General features: G+C 42.4%; 1 protein-coding gene across 1 annotated transcript in view; it reads left to right on the plus strand.

Moving 5' to 3' along the window:
* The window catches only part of TRIP10 (thyroid hormone receptor interactor 10), a 99116-nt gene that overhangs the window by 66303 nt on the left and 12790 nt on the right, over positions 1 to 20023 (plus strand). Inside the window, exons 4-11 of the mRNA XM_087711042.1 lie at positions 1230 to 1377; positions 4169 to 4231; positions 6375 to 6479; positions 7764 to 7892; positions 11402 to 11548; positions 13018 to 13221; positions 16552 to 16737; positions 19288 to 19397. Coding sequence (XP_087567168.1) covers positions 1230 to 1377; positions 4169 to 4231; positions 6375 to 6479; positions 7764 to 7892; positions 11402 to 11548; positions 13018 to 13221; positions 16552 to 16737; positions 19288 to 19397 — 1092 coding nt within the window. The remainder of the gene's footprint in view (positions 1 to 1229; positions 1378 to 4168; positions 4232 to 6374; positions 6480 to 7763; positions 7893 to 11401; positions 11549 to 13017; positions 13222 to 16551; positions 16738 to 19287; positions 19398 to 20023) is intronic.

Raw genomic sequence — 20023 nt, forward strand, 5'->3', positions numbered from 1 at the left:
GAACCCGTACACGGTATGGATTTTTAACAAACACAGTCTAAAATCTATTGAGAAAAAAAGAAATAAAGAAATTAATGACATCTCTACATTGATCTTAGCTTCTTCTTGCTGAGCTAACTTTAAACAATTTAAATCATTCCTGATCTTAAGCATAGGCTAACTGGAATTTCTTGGTCCCGTATTTATTTTGTATATAGTCAATCCATTTTTTCCAGTCTCGTTTATATCTCTCATTTGAATGATCTTTAAGATATGCCTATATTTTAGCCATCTCGGCTAAGTTTGTGACTTTCAATGTCCATTCTTGAGTTGTAGGCAAGTCTTCCTTCTTCCAGTATTGCGCCACCAACAGTCTTGCTGACGTTATTAGGTGCAGAATCAAGTTAGTCTCTATCACTGTAAAGTCAATACTTATACCTAGTAAAAATAACTGAGGAGTAAAGTTTATTTTTTTTATAAGAAAGGTTTTTTTTTATAAGAAACATAGAGATAAATATAATGGCTACATTCAGTTCAGAATGACAATATAGGGAAGTTAGTTTAGGTGGAAGTTAATGTCTTTGTGGGAGGTCAATACATTTATGAACCCAAGAAGGGCAAACAAAATTGTATTCTGTCTCCAGCAGAGAATGAGGAAATAAAAAACAGTCTAAAAGTAATTCTGCTACTCAGCAACTAGTATTCTGTGGAGGTTCTGTAGTAGTCTTTTTTCTGAAGAGATGTAACCATCGTGGCTAAGAGCAATTAGTGGTGGATCTTCAATAAACTGGTTTAATTGCTTTTTAAATCATCTAAGCTAGTGCCCAGCTAAAACATAACATCTTTTTGCATTGTATTCCATGCACACATGTAGCTATTTTCGTTAGCAGTATGTTCAGAAGATCCACTGTCTCATTAGGAAGGAACAATTCATTGGTAAAGGAAGAAAACAAGTCCTTTTTTCTTGTTCTATATTTTTCTGCACGTTCTTTTTTTACATTTCCATGCTTTAAAAAATGTGCATGTTCTCCTTCCCAAATTGTCTTTTTATTAAACTAACTCCAAATTTTAGGGATATCAGGGTTGTCCTTACACCTATTCTTATCTCCATGGTTTGTTCTTATGACCTGCATCTTCATTGAAACTGTGAAGGGCTACACTTCATTTTCCTGTATAGTCCCTTCGTTGTTTTGAGGAGGACAGTGTTCTTTGTTGCAGGTTAAGTTTAAATAATTGTCTTTTCTTTGTAGGTTTTGTCAATACCATGCTTTCCTTCAAGTGGTGAAGGAGCTGAATGACTTTGCAGGCCAACGGGAAGTCATAGCAGAAGACCTTCTAGCCCAGATCTGTGTGGAGCTTTCCAAGGACTTGCAGGAACTGAAACAGGAAAGGAAATTGGTAAAATTAATATAAATATTTTTATTTCCATTTTCATAACACACACTCACATGTATACTATACATAGCCCGTATCATATAGTATTAAATAATAATGACATCAATTCCTCTTGTCAACAATAGCCAGAAAAATAGAAACCCATTATTAGCTCTTCTGCTCTCCATACACCTCTTTCTTCTACCACCCTCCAACTTTCTATCTTCCCTCCATCATCCTTTCCTACTCTACTTCCCCTTCTTTTCTCCTTCTCCTCTCTTCATCCCACTCCTCCTTATCCTCATCCTCATCTTCCCACCTTACCCTCTCTCCTATCCCTCTCTTCCCATCTTTCTTCTCCCTTCTGTTTCCCACTCCTCCTCTCATTGGTGTATTTCCGCTTCATATCAATATACTTAACATATCCTAGTTTTAAAGAAAAATAATCCAAAAAGATAAAAACCCATGATTAGCTCTTCTGCTCTCCATACACCTCTTTCTTCTACCTCTCTCCTACCTCCTTTCTTCCCTCCAGCATCCTTTCCTACTCTACTTCCCCTTCCTTTCTCCTTCTCCTCTCTCTACATCCACTCCTCCTTATCCTTCTCATCTTCCCCCCTTACTCTCTCTCCTATCCCTCTCTTCCCATCTTTCTTCTCCCTTCTATTTCCCACTCCTCCTCTCCTTGGTGTATTTCCTCTACATGTCAATATGCTTAACATATCCTAGTTTTAAAGAAAAAATAGTAATAATAATAGTAATGAGAATATAAGGGGAAAAAAACAGCATACATGTGGGGTCACCGCGTTGAGGTAAAATTGTTGGGAAATGAACTCTGGCAGCAAGACATCCAGAATGGTAGTTCAGCTAGTAAGGCGGGGGACAAACATCAGGCTTTGATACCTTATGACTTTGGCTTGAGAGTTGCATATTTTTATTTCCTCGGCATCTTTATTGTTGATGATCTACTGAAAATTTGGTGTCTGTAAAGACTGGTTTTCAATTCACTCCTTTTGAAGATCTGTCATTCATGGAGACCTTCCCTGCTACTTCCCTGTTGTTGTTGTTGTTGCTAATTGCTCCTTTTGACAACTAGAGTTTGTTTTTCCAGATATTTATGGTGCTTGCATATTGCGTTAAACACTAATTTGTTAAATAGGCCACAGTAACTTTTTCACAAAAGTAAATATGCTATTTGACCAATTTCTGGTTGGTTTTTCCTCTCTTTTTAACTGTTTTTATCTTGCACCTCTATTAAGAAACTTTGGCAGGACATAAAAAAATCTTAGGACAAAGCAGGAAACAATAAACAAGTTGCGTGTTTCAGCTTGCAGGCTGTAATAAGCCACAGTTTCAGTAAATAAGATAACAAATCATAGCTTCAAAGTCTGCTTTATTGCCCTAAAATGAATCGTGATTTTTTTTTCACCAGTTCTTGATTACGTCCTTTATGATCCACATCAGTGGTGGGCTTCAAAAATTGTTCGAACCTACTCTGTGGGTGTGGCCTCCTTTGTGGGAGTGGCTTGCCACCCATGTGACCGGATATGAAGATGCCGACGACACTTGTCAGAACCACCTTAAATGACCTCACACACAGCCCTGGCATGCATAAGAATAGGATGCAAACTTGTTTTTTAAAAGGCATCTTTGGTTTGCTTTAAAACAACTTCAACACACGCAATGTTCTGATTGCACCACAAACGCAGTAGTCATCCTTGCCTTTCACAGAGGCACTGAGTTTTATAAATATGAGCATGATAGTGTAGAATAATCATATCCAAGGAATATATCCGCATCTTCAAAACAATGAAAGCCCAGGAACGTTTATAATGTTGTTTTATTTTGGCATGCAACGGCTGATTGGGATAATGCTTTCTAATTTATGGAAATTTCCAAAAATGCTTGCCTGGTGGCATGGAGGGGACAGCAGTTTGAAGAGAAACTGCAGCTATTTATTTTAAAGATGCAAGAATTCCAATTACAGATCCCCAAAGGCACAAGTTGTCATTGTGTGATTTTGCTCTCAGAAATGTTTCTGCAGTGCAATGGTAGAATCTATCTCGTCTTCTGGTGTGTTCAAATTTAAATAATGCTTCCATGTAGAAATTATAGCAACACGTTCATGATTACTGTAAAATAAAGAGGGATGGTTCCAAGAACTTCCCAGAAAACGATGAGGATTCTTTTCTGAATTGATAGGACTTCTGATTCCTTGTCATGAATCTTGTTGCCAAACTCCTCTCTTGGCAAAGTTGCCTTTGGGTCTCTGAGAGTTTATGTGGCTAGGAAAAAGTTTTAATGGCAATTATTCACAATTTGCTGTTCAGGTATATTGTTAATGCAGTATTTAAATATTTATTTTTTATCATTTATTTAAAGAGTAACTTACATGTATCTCCATCTCGGTGGTATTAGATCTCAGATCTGGAAGAATGCATGAATTATAGATATTCTTAGGATATTATCAGTGCAGGATTCTCTCATTCACCTTGGGGGTTTCATGTTTAGATATTCCTTAAATATCCCCCCCTCATTTTTCTATTTTTGGAACTTTAGTTATAGATATTCATGGGGATAAAATATGTAAATGAAAAATATTTTGTGAGAGCAAAAGCCAGCTTTGATGTAAAAGAAGCCACAGAGCCATTTGATGTTAGAAAACTCTTTGAGGTTGATTTCTGGGGTTGTGAATGTTTTACTTATTGAAATATTATTGTCATCTAATGATTTGGGGAGGGAGACTCAATGAGTTGGGAGTTGAAGAACTTTTCATAATGATTTTCTTTCTTTTAAATTCCTTTTCACTTCCCAGTATCTGCAAGAAGGCCGAAGGGCTCAACAACAGCTAGAAAATTCCTTCAAGCAACTTGAAAATGTGAGTTCTGATTTTCCCTTAGCAGTTTAAATTAACATTCAGGTTGTGTGCTAGTTGTTGAGGATTCTGTATTTTTGCCTTTGAAAACTGAAAGCTTGTTTGCTTGATTCATATTTCAAGCAGGATCACAGCTGTGGAGGACACTGTTTCCCCCCTCAGAGGTCTCCAAACATGGATGGAAACATTGCTTGGAAAATAAATGGAGTCTTTTTTTAATTCCAGCAACAATTCCTCTATCCAATCTTTTAAAATTCCTCGGAGAATTCATGCATACAAGGAAACAGTGAAAACATCCAGAGTGCATGCCAAGGGAGAGGAGGAACTTTAGGCTCTTGGTCCTAGAAAGCAGTTCTGTTTTGGACATTTTCCAAGACTTTCTGATCTCACTTTTCCCAACCCGATGCCCTCCAGATGTGCTACATCCGTCACCCTGTAACCCCAGACAAGGATAACGTGTAAGGCAGTTGTAGTTCAACCCATCTTAGCACAGAAGTAGGGGAAGCTGCCATAGAGTTTTGTGTATTGATAAAAATAATAATCATTGAGTTAGTTTTCTAGGGAGAAAACCCTGATTAAAGTAGAGTAGAGCTTTTCAGAGGCAAAAGCAAACTCTTTCTCTGGGATTGTGTTTCACTTATGTGCTGTGACATTTCATACTAACGTAAACAGAAAACAGTAGCAATTCTTGTCAATGTTTAATGTTTTCAGGGTGCGTCTTTCTGCATGATCAAAATAAATGTTCCTATGACTGAATATTTCGATTCAAAGCACCAAATGTTCATAAAGTACAAAACTGTGCACCTCATGTGTGTCCATGTGTAGGCTAAACATCCCCATTGAACAAAAAGTTGTCTTTCCCAACTCAGAGTATATAATACCACTGCTGCTCTTTCTGCTTTGTTCTACCTAGATTAGTTCTGTTTGCTTCCTGAGTTGGGGTTCAATGTAGAACCCCACATTCCTAGTAGGTCGAACCTTTTCCTTAAATCTAATCTTGGAAGACATGGGTAGAAGTTGATGGGACAAATAAAAGTGCTAAACCAGACATTTCAGTTAGTTAACTTCCTCTTCTTGCTTAAAAACAAAAGGTAGTTTATTCTCACCAATAGCGTATCTACAGATTAGGTCTAAATCTAGTGGGGAAAAGTGAGTAGCTGAGGTGATTCTTTCATTATTGCAGTTTTTGAAGGTAATTGCTTAAGTACTTGCCAAAGATCCAACAGCAGTTCTCTTTCAAAACACTTATTTATTTATTTATTTATTTATTTATTTATTTATTTATTTATTTATTATTAAAATTTATATGCCGCCCAATCCCGAAGGACTCCGGGCGGCTTACAAAAGAAAAAAAGAAGAGAAAGAAAAGGAAAATAAGAAAAGGATAGTTTAAAATTCACAGGACACACATTCGTTCTAATCGGGACTGGACCTTAACAATGAGGTCAACAGCCCCAGGCCTGCCGGAACGGTTCCACCACAAAACCGCATTCGACTAAAGGGCGCTCGACGAAACCGCGTAGCTGACGTCATCACAGCGCGACAACAGCGCGGAGAAAAAAGCACACTGTAAACGCTAAAGCTAAAATTAACCCCTAAACCTAATCCTAAACCTAACCCTTAACCTAACGCTAAACCTGACCCTAACCCTAAACCTAACCCTAAACCTAACCCTAAACCTAACCCTTACCTTAACTTGAATCGGCTTGCTTTCAAAGCGCTATTTAAAGCGCCCTTTTTTCTCCACGCTCGCTGTTGTCGCCCTGCTGATGACGTCAGCGACGTGGTTTAACCGGGCGCGCTTTAGTCGAGCGCGGTTTTGTCGTGCCACGTGCCGGAACAGCCAGGTTTTAACAGCTTTCTTGAAGGCTTCTGTGTATATCGTGAGATATAAGAGTCTGAACCTCTTTTTAAGCACGCTTTTAAAGCTCAGAAACAGAACCCCTCATCCTTTTTCCAGTTCTTATTTAAAAACCTCAGAACGGCTAATCCAAATCAAGGCTGTGCAGTGATTGTTCGTAGCTCAAGTGATGAGTCTGTTAGCGAAATGTTATTTCAAGTCATTCCCACTCAGGAGAGCCAGCAAAGGGAAGGCATAGCAATGGGCTGCAGGACAGGGTGACCCTCTGGTGCTTTTCTTACGCAGAGTAAGCGCAAGTTTGAACGTGACTGCCGAGAGGCTGAGAAAGCTGTGCTGAATGCAGAGAAGCTGGATCAGGACATCAACACCACCAAGGCAGATGTGGAGAAGGTCAGCATCTGGACTGGCCCCATGGGGTAGTTATGAGGACTTCTTGTAATGGAAGCAATGATTAAGATCCTGACTCATTTGTGCTAAAGCCCAGGAGTGGAGCTCTGCTGTTGAACTTTCTGCTGGTTATGCTGGTGTTAGGATTCTAAGCAAACGATGGCTTGTTTCCCTAGTAAGTCATAAAACCTGAGGCATATCTTTTGGGGGGGAAGTTTTGGAGAGAAAGAATGATAGCAATAGCAGTTAGACTTATATACCGCTTCATAGGGCTTTCAGCCCTCTCTAAGCAGTTTACAGAGTCAGCATATCGCCCCCACAGTCTGGGTCCTCATTTCACCCAGATAGATAGATAGATAGATAGATAGATAGATAGATAGATAGATAGATAGATAGATAGATAGATAGATAGATAGATAGATAGATAGATAGATAGATAGATAGATAGATAGATAGATAGATGATAGATAGATAGATAGATAGATAGATAGATAGATAGATAGATAGATAGATAGATAGATGATAGATAGATAGCAATAGCAGTTAGATTTATATACCGCTTCATGGGGATTTCAGCCCTCTCTAAGCGGTTTACAGAGTCAGCATATCGCCCCCAACAACAATCCGGGTCCTCATTTCACCCACCTCGGAAGGATGGAAGGCTGAGTCAACCTTGAGCCGGTGAGATTAGAACCGCTGAACTGCAGTCAGCTGAAATAGCCTGCAGTGCTGCATTTAACCACTGTGCCACCTCGACTCTTCAATGCCAATGCCAGTGATGCCAGTTTATGCCAGCTACCCCCCCCCCTACTCACCCCCAAAGCACCAAGAACAGCAACCTATTGTCAAAGTGTTCCTTTGAAGTCCCAGATGCACTGGATTTGCTTCTTCCAGATAGGAAGCATCTTGGGAAATGGTAGATAAGTCACTTCTAGTTCTTTTGGGGAGAAAGTTAAAAAGTGCAGGCTTTTTGGAAAAAAGCTCCGTTTCCAGAATTTGTCCCACATTGTTCAAAACTTTATTGGGGGAGTTTAAGCACTTGAGGTTGGGGGTTTGGAGCACCTGAAGAAAGTGGCCCTTAGTTCTAACTGGTAGAAACTAGAGTGTTCTTGTTTCCGCCCAGATGATCATTTGTTACTGAGGGCCATCAAATTAAGCAGCAGCACTGAATTAAAAAACAAGATTGCCTAAAGTGCCCACTTGTGTAAAGAAAATTCAGAGCTGGATTGTATTCTTCGCTTGTGGCTTTTGCTTGAAATACGGTTTTCCTCTCCTCACTTTTCCCAGGCCAAGCAGCAAGCCAACCTGCGAAGTCACATGGCTGAGGAGAGCAAAAATGAATATGCCTCGTATCTTCAGAAGTTCAATCACAATCAGAACCAGTTTTACTTTCTGGAGATGCCACAGATCTTCAACGTAAGTCTCTAAGCAGTTTCTACGTTTTTTTTCCCCCCTCCTGAATCGATGTATCCTTTTCTAGATTAAGCGGCCCCTTGGAGTAGTTTGTACAAGCAGTAATAATGATTGTGAAATAAAGATAGTAAATCATCCACTCCAGAGGTGGGTTCCTACCAGTTCTCACCTATTCGGTAGAACCGGTTCGTCAAATCTACCGAACCGGTTAGAAGAGGTTCCACCAGTGGACCCGGAAAGCAGGCCACACCTACAGAAGAGGTTCCAAAAGTTTTTGAAACCCACCACTGGCAAGGATCTTGTAACTTGACAGCTTTAAGACTTGCATGCTTCAATGCCAGAGTTTCTGAATAGCTACTTGGACCGACCTAAGTACTAATTCATAATTTCATTTCCGGTCACATGGGCGGCAAGCCACTCCCATCTGGTCACATGGGTGGCAAGCCACTCCCACAAAGGAGGCCACAACCACAGAGTAGGTTACAACAATTTTTGAAACCCACCACTGATCCACTCTAAGTGCTTCTAAAATAACCATAATCTGAAAGGCAAACAATAGATACAGATCTAAGAATTAATCAGCTAAACTCAAGGGATCAGTTCAAATATAAGGATTACCCCCCCAAAAAAAATTGGAAAAGGAAAACAAAGATTTGGAGAAGGTCATCAGAGAAGTCCAGGGGATTATACTTCCTAGCGCCCACCCTGGAAGCAGTTCCTAGCATCAGAGGTCCTAAAATTGCTCCCTCATCCAGACTCATAAAACTAGAGTCTTTTTTCCCACCAGGGTCTCGATCCATTGCCCAAAAGGTGCTGTGGTGATCAGTAATTGTAACCGATCTTGATTACTAAATCCCTCTTGGGCTAATAACATCTGTAGAAGAGTCCTTCCTACGCAGATGCTCACGTGAAGAAGCGGGTCTTAAAAGTGGAGAAACAGCCATACTTCCTACCAGAAAATGTTTCCTCGTGGTGGTATTCTCCTAAGGAGATCTTCGCCCTTGTTACTGACTGGCAAGCCAGATGGTCTCTGTGGACCAAAGCAGAGAATCTAACTGACCGTAGAGCATATACCGTATTTTTCAGAGTATAAGACGCACCGGAGTATAAGACGCACCAAGGTTTTGAAGAGGCAATTTTTTTAAAAAAGTAGGTAGGTAGATAGAGGGAGAGAGAGGGAGAGAAAGAGAGAAAAATACAGGAGGGAGGGAGAGTAGTTAGGTAGATAGGTAGCAGTGGTGGGTTTCTGCCAGTTCGCACCGGATCGGGAGAACTGGATGGTGAAATTTACCGATCCGGTGAGAGGAGGTTCCACTGGTGGACCCGGAAGTAAGTTCCAGAACTCCTGCCCTGTCCGTCTCCCCGTGCTCAGAAAAGCGCTGCGCGTGGAGGTCCCTTACTGGCAGGCAGGCATCCTAGAACCTGCCTGCCAGCAAAGGACTTAACCGGAATCGCTTTTCTGAGCACGGGGAGACCGGCAGTAGTTTGCGCCGTCCGTCTCCCCATGCTCAGGAAAGCGCTGTCCGGGGAGGTCCCTTACTGGCGGGCAGACATCCTAGAACCTGCCTGCCAGTGCCGCACAAACTTCTCCGGTCTGCTGCACCCGAGCTGGTGGAGCGCCTGCAACCGCCCGCCCGTCGCCAGGGAGACGGCCAGTGCAGGTGAGCCACGCGGTTGCTCCGATCGCACAGGCACTCCACCAGCTCGGGCGCAACCAGACTGGAGAAGTTTCTCTTCTCAGAAATGTCTTCTCAGCGAAGCTGTGGCAGCTTGCCTGCCCCCTTCAGGTGGGTCCCCCAGGAGGGAGGAGGCCAGGGTGGAACATAACTTTTGTCCGGTCCAGCTATGGGTAGCCATAGCCTGAAGACACTGAATTGAAGCATCCATGGTATCTCCTGCCCAGTCCTGGGTATCATCTCCTCACTGATAAGACTTCACCCAGAACTGACAGATGATCTCTCCCAATGGTTTTGTGTAGGTGTTAGGTAGGATGAGAGGGAGCCCAAGTCCTGAGGCAACTCACACATAGGCTCATACATGCTCTGTAGTCTTTTAATTAAAAAGTGATTTTGGAAATCACTCTTGTGCTGCAGTGCAAAGCATCGTTCCCCCTAGTATTAATGTTATAATTCTTTGCAGAAACACCTAAGGGTCTCAGAAACATTACAGCGGTGTGTTTGAGACTATTTGGGGGTCCAGCTTAGCTTTCTTGTCAACTTGTTAGTGACTGACCACACCCATTGTGGCTACTATTTTGTGAATAAGAAAGTCTCCCGTGGATCCAAAATGTTTAAAAATCTGGATCCAAATTGTTGGAAGTGTAAAAAAAACACCAGGCACTTTTTATATCATATGTGGTGGATGTGCAATGAAGCAAAAAAAATATTGGAAAATGACTCAATCGTGGTTAGAACAAATGGTGGGAGACCAAATCTTGTTTAAACCGGAAACTTTTCTCCTAGGTATAATACCGGAGGGGTTTAAGAAAGATACACTTTATTTAATTATTCATGTACTAACTGTGGCGCGCATAACTTATGCACAATATTTGAAAAAAGAAAATAGACCATCAGAGCTAGATATAATCAGAAAAGAGTTGGCCTGTGCAAAAGCTCACTCTTGAACTTAAAAATAAAGGGGAATCAGAATATTTTGAAGTCTGGAATAGATTTTATGACTGGTATAAGACAAGGTGACAAGACTGGAACAAACTGTATCTATTGTGATTGCACAGAAGGATTGGTAATGTATTAAGTACGTGAGGAGCCGGATTGTTGTTGGGGGCGATATGCTGACTCTGTAAACCGCTTAGAGAGGCTGAAAGCCCTATGAAGCGGTATATAAGTCTAACTGCTATTGCTAACTGCTATTGCTAAGTAGGCTAATTGTCAATAATTGTGACCAGCTGTATATAATGTGAATGTATAGTCACTCTGATTTCGTGCTACTGCATTGTTTGAAATGTAAAAATAATAAAAATATATTGGGGAAAAAAGAAAGTATGGTATGGTATGGTATTTTATTATTTGTATGCCGCCCTTCTCCCGGAGGACTCAGGGCGGCGAACAATTCAAAGGGGGGAAAAAAGGGGGAACATAAAAGACAAAATACAAATAATAAAAGTGGACAATAGTCGCACAACCACACAGGTCGAGAGGGGAGGGAACTCATCACCCCCCAGGCCTGCCAGCAAAGCCAGGTTTTGACGGCTTTTCGGAAGGCCTGGAGCGAGGTGAGGGTCCGAATCCCTGCGGGGAGTTCGTTCCAGAGGGCCGGAGCCGCCACAGAGAAGGCCCTCCCCCGGGTAATAGCCAGGTGGCATTGGCTGGTAGACGGAACCCGGAGGAGGCCGACCCTGTGTGATCTAATGGGTCTGTGGGAGGTAATTGGCAGCAGGCGGTCTCTCAAGTACCCCGTGGGTGTTATCTAAAACAACAGCAATTGGGTATTGTGAATAATCCTCATATCTCAATGATTGTTTAGTCCTTTTTTTTTTCTTGCTTGCTTTCTAGAAGATGCAAGAGATGGACGAAAGACGGACACGGCGCCTCAAGGGGGGCTATAGCATCTTTTCAGAGATAGAACAGCAGGTCATGCCCATCATTGGCAAATGCCTGGAGGGCATGAAGGCAGCGGCAGAGCTGGTTGATGAAAAAAATGTAGGTATCTGAAGGCATCTCATTCATCCCCGTGTGGCAGAGGCTGAAAAGAATGTGGATTTTACTGTTAACCCCAAATCTTTCCAACAGTGGTACCTAATATCCTTTGCCTGGGGAAGTTGGGGAGGGGGGAAGGGGGGGTTGTTGCTGACAAATGTGTTTTCTGCCTTTGAATTATGGGTTGTGCTCAGAAACAGTCCTGTGGACAGGCGTCAAGAAGGGATAATTTATTTTGTTTAATTAAAAGTTATTCAATTTGTTCTTTGACCTTTACTTGAGAAGTTACATTTAAGCCACTCTTACGACTGCATGACTGAATTAGCAATAGCAATAGCAGTTAGACTTATATACCGCTTCATAGGGCTTTCAGCCCTCTCTAAGCGGTTTACAGAGTCAGCATATCGCCCCCACAGTCTGGGTCCTCATTTCACCCACCTCGGAAGGATGGAAGGCTGAGTCAACCTTGAGCCGGTGAGATTTGAACCGCCGAACTGCAGATTACAGTCAGCTGAAGTGGCCTGCAGTGCTGCACCCTAACCACTGTGCCACCTCGGCTCTAGATAGATAGATAAGAGATATGGATAGATGATAGATAGATAGATAGATAGATAGATAGATAGATAGATAGATAGATAGATAGATAGATAGATAGATAGATAGATAGATAGATAGATAGATAGATAGATAGATACATAGATACATAGATACATAGATACATAGATACATAGATACATAGATATAACAGTTAGACTTATATACCGCTTCACAGTGCTTTTACAGCCCTCTCTAAGCGGTTTACAGAGTCAGCATATCGCCCCCACAGTCTGGGTCCTCATTTCACCCACCTCGGAAGGATGGAAGGCTGAGTCAACCCTGAGCCGGTGAGATTAGAACTGCTGAACTGCAGATATCAGTCAGCTGAAGTGGCCTGCAGTGCTGCACCCTAACCACTGCGCCATCTCGGCTCTATTAATGTGCTTAAATAGTCAGGCTCTCTAGGAATTCTGGGAATTGCAGTCCAATCTCCCTGAAGGGCTCCAATCCTGGGAAGCTCCAATGCAATATCTCAAGGGGATTCTCCCTTAGCAATAGCAATAGCAGTTAGACTTATATACCGCTTCATGGGGCTTTCAGCCCTCTCTAAGCGGTTTACAGAGTCAGCATATTGCCCCCACAGTCTGGGTCCTCATTTCACCCACCTCGGAAGGATGGAAGGCTGAGTCAACCTTGAGCCGGTGAGATTAGAACCGCTGAACTGCAGATAGCAGTCAGCTGAAGTGGCCTGCAGTACTGCACCCTAACCACTGCGCCACCATTGGCTCTTAGAATTGGCACTCTTAGATCCCATTCTTGGTCAATATGGAGTTTGCTTCTAATCTCTCTTGCGGGCTCAGTGAGCCTTGGGTTGACAGTTTTTGGGTGAGCTTTTCCCTGTTTCATCTTCACAAGGATGCTTTTTCACCCGTTAGGACTCGCAAATGTTGATCGAACTGCACAAATCAGGTTTTGAGAGGCCAGGAGACATGGATTTTGAAGACTTCAGCCAACCCATGAATCGCACCTCTTCCGATAGCAGCCTGGGAACTCCCCGGGGCACACTGGACGGCCGTCTGGATCCCCGACTGCTCGGCAAGAACAAGGGGAAACGCTGGCTCTTCAGCAGGAAGAATAAGGTGAGAATCGATACAGAGGGCTGGCAGACTTCCTGAAGCGAATTGAGAACGATGGGTCTTCTGCCATTCCTCTCTTAATATCTCCTGGATCCACAAACCAGCAGTATTGGGGGGGCAGGAATAGAGGGGAAGGAAAAGGATAATCACAATGTTGTTGCTGTGTGTGAATGTTACTCTGAAATCCTGGATTTCCACAGAAGCTCTGTTGCATTTAATTGCCCCTGGCTTTCAGGCTGCTGGCCTGCCGCAGCAGATCTCTCCGTGGCACGTCAAAACCGCGGTCCACTAAAGCGCGCCCGATTAAAGCGCGTACGTGACGTCATCAGCAGCGCGACAAGAAAGAAAAAGGGTGCTTTTAAAAACGCTTTTAAAGCAAGCCGATTCACATAAAGGTAAGGGTTAGGTTTAGGGTTAGGGTTAAGTTAAGGGTTAGGGTTAGGTTTAGGGTTACGTTAAGCGTTAGGGTTAGGGTTAGGGTTAGGTTAAGGGTTAGCGTTAGGTTTAGCGTTAGGTTAAGGGTTAGGTTTAGGGTTAGGTTAAGGGTTAGCGTTAGGTTTAGCGTTAGGTTAAGGGTTAGGTTTAGGGTTAGGTTAAAGGTTAGGCTTAGGGTTAGGTTTAGGGTTAGGTTTGGGGGGGGTTAGGTTTAGATTTACGCATTAATTTTAAGTTTCCCGCTCACAGCGTGCTGTTTTCGTCGCGCTGTGATGATGTCACGTACGCGCTTTCGTCGAGCGCGCTTTAGTCTACCGCGGTTTTGTGGTGGAACCGATCTCTCAGCCAAAATACCCTTTGGAAGCCTGCAAGTTGCCATACTAGCACTCATGGCTATCTCCATTCATTCTCTGGCTTGACTTCTTTCTTCTTTCCAGCTGTTCGCACTAGTCCTCATGAAAGAGCTTGGTTTTCTGGCTTTCTGAGCCAAATCAACGCTGCTCAGGAAAAATCTGGGCCAAGATAAGAGCTTGGCTATTACATCTGCTGCTGGAGAGGGCCTTAGCTAGAACTTCCCTTCCCTCTCCGCCACTGGATCTCATCAGTCTCCTGTTGCTCAAAGCCCTCCCACTGTGGAGGCCTTGGAAGGCTGCCCTAGGACGGCATATTCCAAGAAGCCATTCCCAGCTGCCCCTGTCTTTTTCCCCCCGTAGTCCCTAGATGACCCCGTGGGCTCATGTGCTGGAGAGGATGATGTCAGAGGCCAAGGGCTGCTTCAGGAAGCTCTCGTTTCGTTTCTTGCTAATTTTCCCCAGAGATCCTTTGGGAGATCACTACTTCAGCCAGCCTGGGCTTTACCAAGGGCCTCCTTTTCCCATCCACACAGGGCCCCTTTCCCCCCACTTTTTCCCCCATCGCCATCTGGAAAGTCCTGGACTCTCTTGCCTTATATCTGAAGTGAACGTGTTCTCCCACCCCCTATCATTTTAGCTCTGAGCGCAAATGTTTTCTTAGCCTCATCTGTTCCTATTAACCTTGCAATGCAGATGCTGCGCAAAAGCTCCACAGCCTTTGCTCACATCTGTAATTGGCCTCTTCTTTGCCTACTTCTCTGTCCTCCTACTGCAGTGGTTCCCAAACTTGGCAACTTTAAGACTTGTGGACTTCAACTCCCAGAATTCTCCAGCCAGCTCTGCTGGCTGGAGAATTCTGGGAGTTGAAGTCCACAAGTCTTAAAGTTGCCAAGTTTGGGAACCACTGTCCTACTGCATGGTTCCTTCCATGTGCTCCTTACTGCCTCCTCGCCTCTGTGCATATGTGGATTTTACTGCCTTGCCAGTTCACGAATGACTTCGAGGCAGGAAAGACAAAACGCCATTCCTGAATTCTACCCTAAGGAGCTTGCTAAGCTGCTTTTGAGCCTACAAGAGGTACCTGGAGGGGGTTCACCGACAAATGCACGCTCGGCAAAAGCGCGCCGACGAAACCGTGGAGAGAAAACCGCAAGGTCGAAATCGCGCCGACAAATGAGCGCAGAAGTGCGCCGACAAAGCGCGCTGACAAAAACGCGCCTTCAACGAACAACTAATAACAACGTAATAACCCTAAACCGAACCCTCAACCGAACCCTGAACCTAACCCTTACCTTAACTTAAATCGCGCTTTTGCGGTTTTGTCGGCGCGTTGTTGTGGGCGCGTTTATGACGTCGCGGTTTCGTCGGCGCGCTTTGGTCGTGCGCGCATTTGTCGGGTCACGCCTGGAGGATAGTTCACTTTCTAGATTACCGTGTTTTAGAGGAGTTTATAAACTATCTCAAATTACTTTCTCTTTCCCTAATAAATTATATGAGAGAACAGTTGGATTCCTTAACCTGCAAGTCAACATTAAGTAAAAGTTTGCCTGTTTAGTGTGGGTATAATTACCAAAGCTTTGGCAAACATAATTGATAAAGCTTTACATTATTAAACGTAAGTCATTTTTGGTTGCCTAAACCAGTGTTTCTCAACCTTGGCAACTTGAAGATGTCCGGACTTCAACTCCCAGAATTCCCCAGCCAGCGAATACTAACAAAGCAATAGCAGACATATACCGCTTCATAGGGCTTTCAGCCCTCTCTAAGCGGTTTACAGAGTCAGCATATCTCCCCCACAATCCGGGTCCTCATTTCACCCACCTCGGAAGGATGGAAGGCTGAGTCAACCTTGAGCCGGTGAGATTTGAACCGCTGAACTGCAGATAGCAGTCAGCTGAAGTGGCCTGCGGTACTGCACCCTAACCACTGCGCCACCTCGGCTCTTAACATTGTCTTCAGACAACAACTTTGAAGCTTACGGCCAATTTAGCCCTCCCACATAACAGATTTTGAGAGCCAGATTGCAAGACTGGGGATTGGGGTGGGGTGGGGAAGGGAGAACAGGGGGAAGGGGGGGGGGAGGAACTATGCCCATGTTGCCCTGAGATATGCCAATGCCAAGTCAGCTCTGCATCTTGCCACACCCCTCATCTTTTTTTTCATTTGCTCCCTGGTGGGCCAGGTGTTTCTGTGCCTTGTGTGCTGTTGTCTCTTCCCCGTGTATTCTTGGGTTTTGTTACAGTACATTCCGGTTATATTGGACCGCGCGGATTTATAGTTATTGCCTTGCCCGGTGAATGTGGTAGCCAACGTCACCTGCTGTTTCTACTGAAAGCAGCCCTTCTCAACTATCGGCCAATGTAGTCCTTTCTATTAGGAGCACGTATGCAATATAGATGGAATGTACTGTAGTGTTTTTTCCTGGTGGTGGGGATTTTTTTTCGTATGTGTGTCTTTTCATTTTCTTACAACATATTTTTCCCACCCTTTTGTGTGTCTTTTTTTTCCCCTTTATTTCTTGTTCATGGCCCTTATCTGTCGCTAGCTCCCAACCCCTCCCCTCTCCCCTATAAATCGCCCTCCCTCTTCATCTTCCGCCCCCTCCTCCTCCTCTGCCATCAATGGACCTCCATCCCCCAAATTCACTCGTGACCCTCTGTCTTACTGTTTGAACGAGATCAATAAGACAGTCAAACCCCGCATCTCGTCCTTCCGCAGCCTCAAACGGGGGGTAAGTGGAAAAACTTTGTTTGCTCAAAAAATCACTGTCGTTTGTCTTCTGCTGCTGGCACCATCCCCAGGGGCTCCTGCCAGGTAGAAAATCAGTTGTGGTTTATGTGCTGATAAAGGTGAAAATCCACACGCACTCTAGATCCTAACCCTCTGCTGTTTCCTTTGAAGCCGTAATTACTCAGTTCAGTGAATATGGGGGGGAAAAGACATTTCTAGTGGGGAAAATCCATTCAGTTTCCTTGTTGGTAAGTTTCACATTGGTAAGGCAGAACTAAACCAAGACTTCAACCAATTGTCTTTAGAAATTTGAAAAGGATTTTCAGTTCGGAGTCCGAACATTGTTCCAGGTTACTTGAAATAACATTTTCTCTGTGGGTCCCAAGCTGAGGTGCTCCGGGGCTCTTGAAAATGTGTCCTCCTGAACTGAAGACCTCAATGTTTTATGACTTTTGAAAATATCTTAAAATTCCAGATTTTCAGCAGGTTTTTAATTGTGCAATTTACTTTCAAAGTTTTGGGGCTTAATTTGTTATTGTAAAAAAATCCTTGATAGTCAGTGGTACAAATAATTAAATATCAGTATGCGAGAATGTAAGGATTAAGTCACAACGTTCTGACATCATTCTTGGTTCACACACCACATGAGGCCTCCATCGTACTAAGGCACAATGTAATTTGTTTAGGTTTGATGTAGTGTGATGTGTGAGCTTACTCACTGGGGTCTTATTGTTTTGCCAATGGATCAATCACCTATCCTCAACGTAGATCTCCCAGCTATTTTGCATTCCACTGGAGAAATAAATCCAATAATCAACAGGTTTATTATAGATGATAGATTAGATAGATAGATAGATAGATAGATAGATAGATAGATAGATAGATAGATAGATGATAGAGAGATAGAGAGATAGAGATAGATAGATAGATGAGAGAGAGAGAGAGAGAGAGATGTAGATGATAGATAGATGATAGATAGATAGATAGATAGATAGATAGATAGATAGATAGATAGATAGATAGGATAGATAAGATAGATAGATAGATAGATAGATAGATAGAGATAGAGAGAGAGAGATAAGAGAGAGAGAGATGATAGATAGATAGATAGATAGATAGATAGATAAGATAGATAAGATAGATAGATAAGATAGATAGATAAGATAGAGAGAGAGAGAGAGAGAGATAAGAGAGAGAGAGAGAGATGATAGATAGATAGATAGATAGATAGATAGATAGATAGATAGATAGATAGATAGATAGATAGATAGATAGATAGATAAGATAGAGAGATAGATAGATTAGATAGATAGATTAGATATATAGATATATAGAGATATAGATGATAGATAGATAGATAGATAGATAGATAGATAGATTAGATAGAGAGATTAGATAGAGAGATTAGATAGAGAGATAGATAAGATAGATAGATAGATAGATAGATAGATAGATAGATAGATAGATAGATAGAGATAGAGAGAGAGAGATAAGAGAGAGAGAGATGATAGATAGATAGATAGATAGATAGATAGATAGATAGATAGATAGATAAGATAGATAAGATAGATAGATAAGATAGATAGATAAGATAGAGAGAGAGAGAGAGAGAGATAAGAGAGAGAGAGAGAGATGATAGATAGATAGATAGATAGATAGATAGATAGATAGATAGATAGAGAGATAGATAAGATAGAGAGATAGATAGATTAGATAGATAGATTAGATATATAGATATATAGAGATATAGATGATAGATAGATAGATAGATAGATTAGATAGAGAGATTAGATAGAGAGATTAGATAGAGAGATAGATTAGATAGATATATAGATAGATATAGATGATAGATAGATAGATAGATAGATAGATAGATAGATAGATAGATAGATAGATAAGATAGATAGATAGATAGATAGATAAGATAGATAGATAAGATAGATAGATGAGATAGATAGATAGATAGATAGATAGATAGATAGATAGATAGATAGATTAGATAGAGAGATTAGATAGAGAGATAGATAAAATAGATAGATAGATAGATAGAGAGAGAGAGAGATTAGATAGAGAGATTAGATAGAGAGATAGATAAGATAGATAGATAGATAGATAGATAGATAGATGATAGATAGATAGATAGATAGATAGATAGATAGATAGATAGATAGATAGATAGATAGATAGAGCCACAAATAGTTTTGTATTAATCTTCTGCAACTGTTATATCAGCATTTCAACTCCCAGAATCATTAGCCTTTGAAATACTGGATATTGAAACCCCAAAACCTTGTGGGAAAGAAGGTGGTTCAATGTTTAAAAGCATTATTTATGTGAAGATTGTTCCCAGCTGTAGAATCAAAGCTAGGTAGGTACAACAGGATTCTGGGGCTATAGGGAATCATTGCCCACAGACTATCTTGACTGCGCAATGAAAGATGATCAGGTGGCACACTTAGATAACAGCCTGTGGGAGAAAAGTTGGTTTTTGCGGACAGAAGAGAAGCATCTGGGCTGGGGGGAAATAATATGTGTCTCTTCCTACTGCCAGACTGTGATCACAGAAGATTTTAGCCATTTGCCTCCAGAGCAGAGGAGAAAAAAATTGCAGAAGAAGATTGAAGAAAGAAGCCGGGAGTTGCAGAAAGAGCTGGATCAAAGGTCAGAGTCATAGCATTATTCTATTAATTGTCCTTCCTGTGAACGAGGCAGTCCAAAAAAAAGAAGAAAGTTTTTTCCAAGTAAAAGAGTTCTGAGCTTTCAGAAAATCGCCTCCTTCAAGTTCTGTGATTAATATTGATTTGAATATCCCTGACAATCCATGCCTTCATCGAAGGGGGAAAGTATCTCTTTGGTCCTTTCCTATTTGAAGATTTTGCAAGCTTGCTTAACAATAAAGATCTTTTTAGCTATTAGTCTCACCTAGCATAAAGCAAGAACAAGCAATGAATCAAGCTTGCACTCAATCCCGACAAGACCGAGTGGCTGTTGTGTTTTTCCCTCCCAAATATTGGCCTTATATTCCATCTCTCAGGCTGGGGGGTGAAATTATACGCCCCTCAGACAGGGTTCGCAATTTGGGGGTCCTCCTGGATCCACAGCTGACTTTAGAACACCATTTGTCGGCTGTGACCAGGGGGGCTTTTGCCCAGGTCCGCCTGGTGCACCAATTGCGTCCCTACCTGAACCGGGAGGCCCTCAGAACAGTCACTCACGCCCTTGTGACCTCAAGACTGGACTACTGTAATGCACTCTACATGGGGCAGCCCTTGAAGAGCATTCAGAGA

This window comes from Thamnophis sirtalis, unplaced genomic scaffold (assembly GCF_051295495.1).
Source record: "Thamnophis sirtalis isolate CommonGarterSnake01/CBP01778 unplaced genomic scaffold, rThaSir2_p1.2 scaffold_3, whole genome shotgun sequence".
Lineage (NCBI taxonomy): Eukaryota > Metazoa > Chordata > Lepidosauria > Squamata > Natricidae > Thamnophis > Thamnophis sirtalis.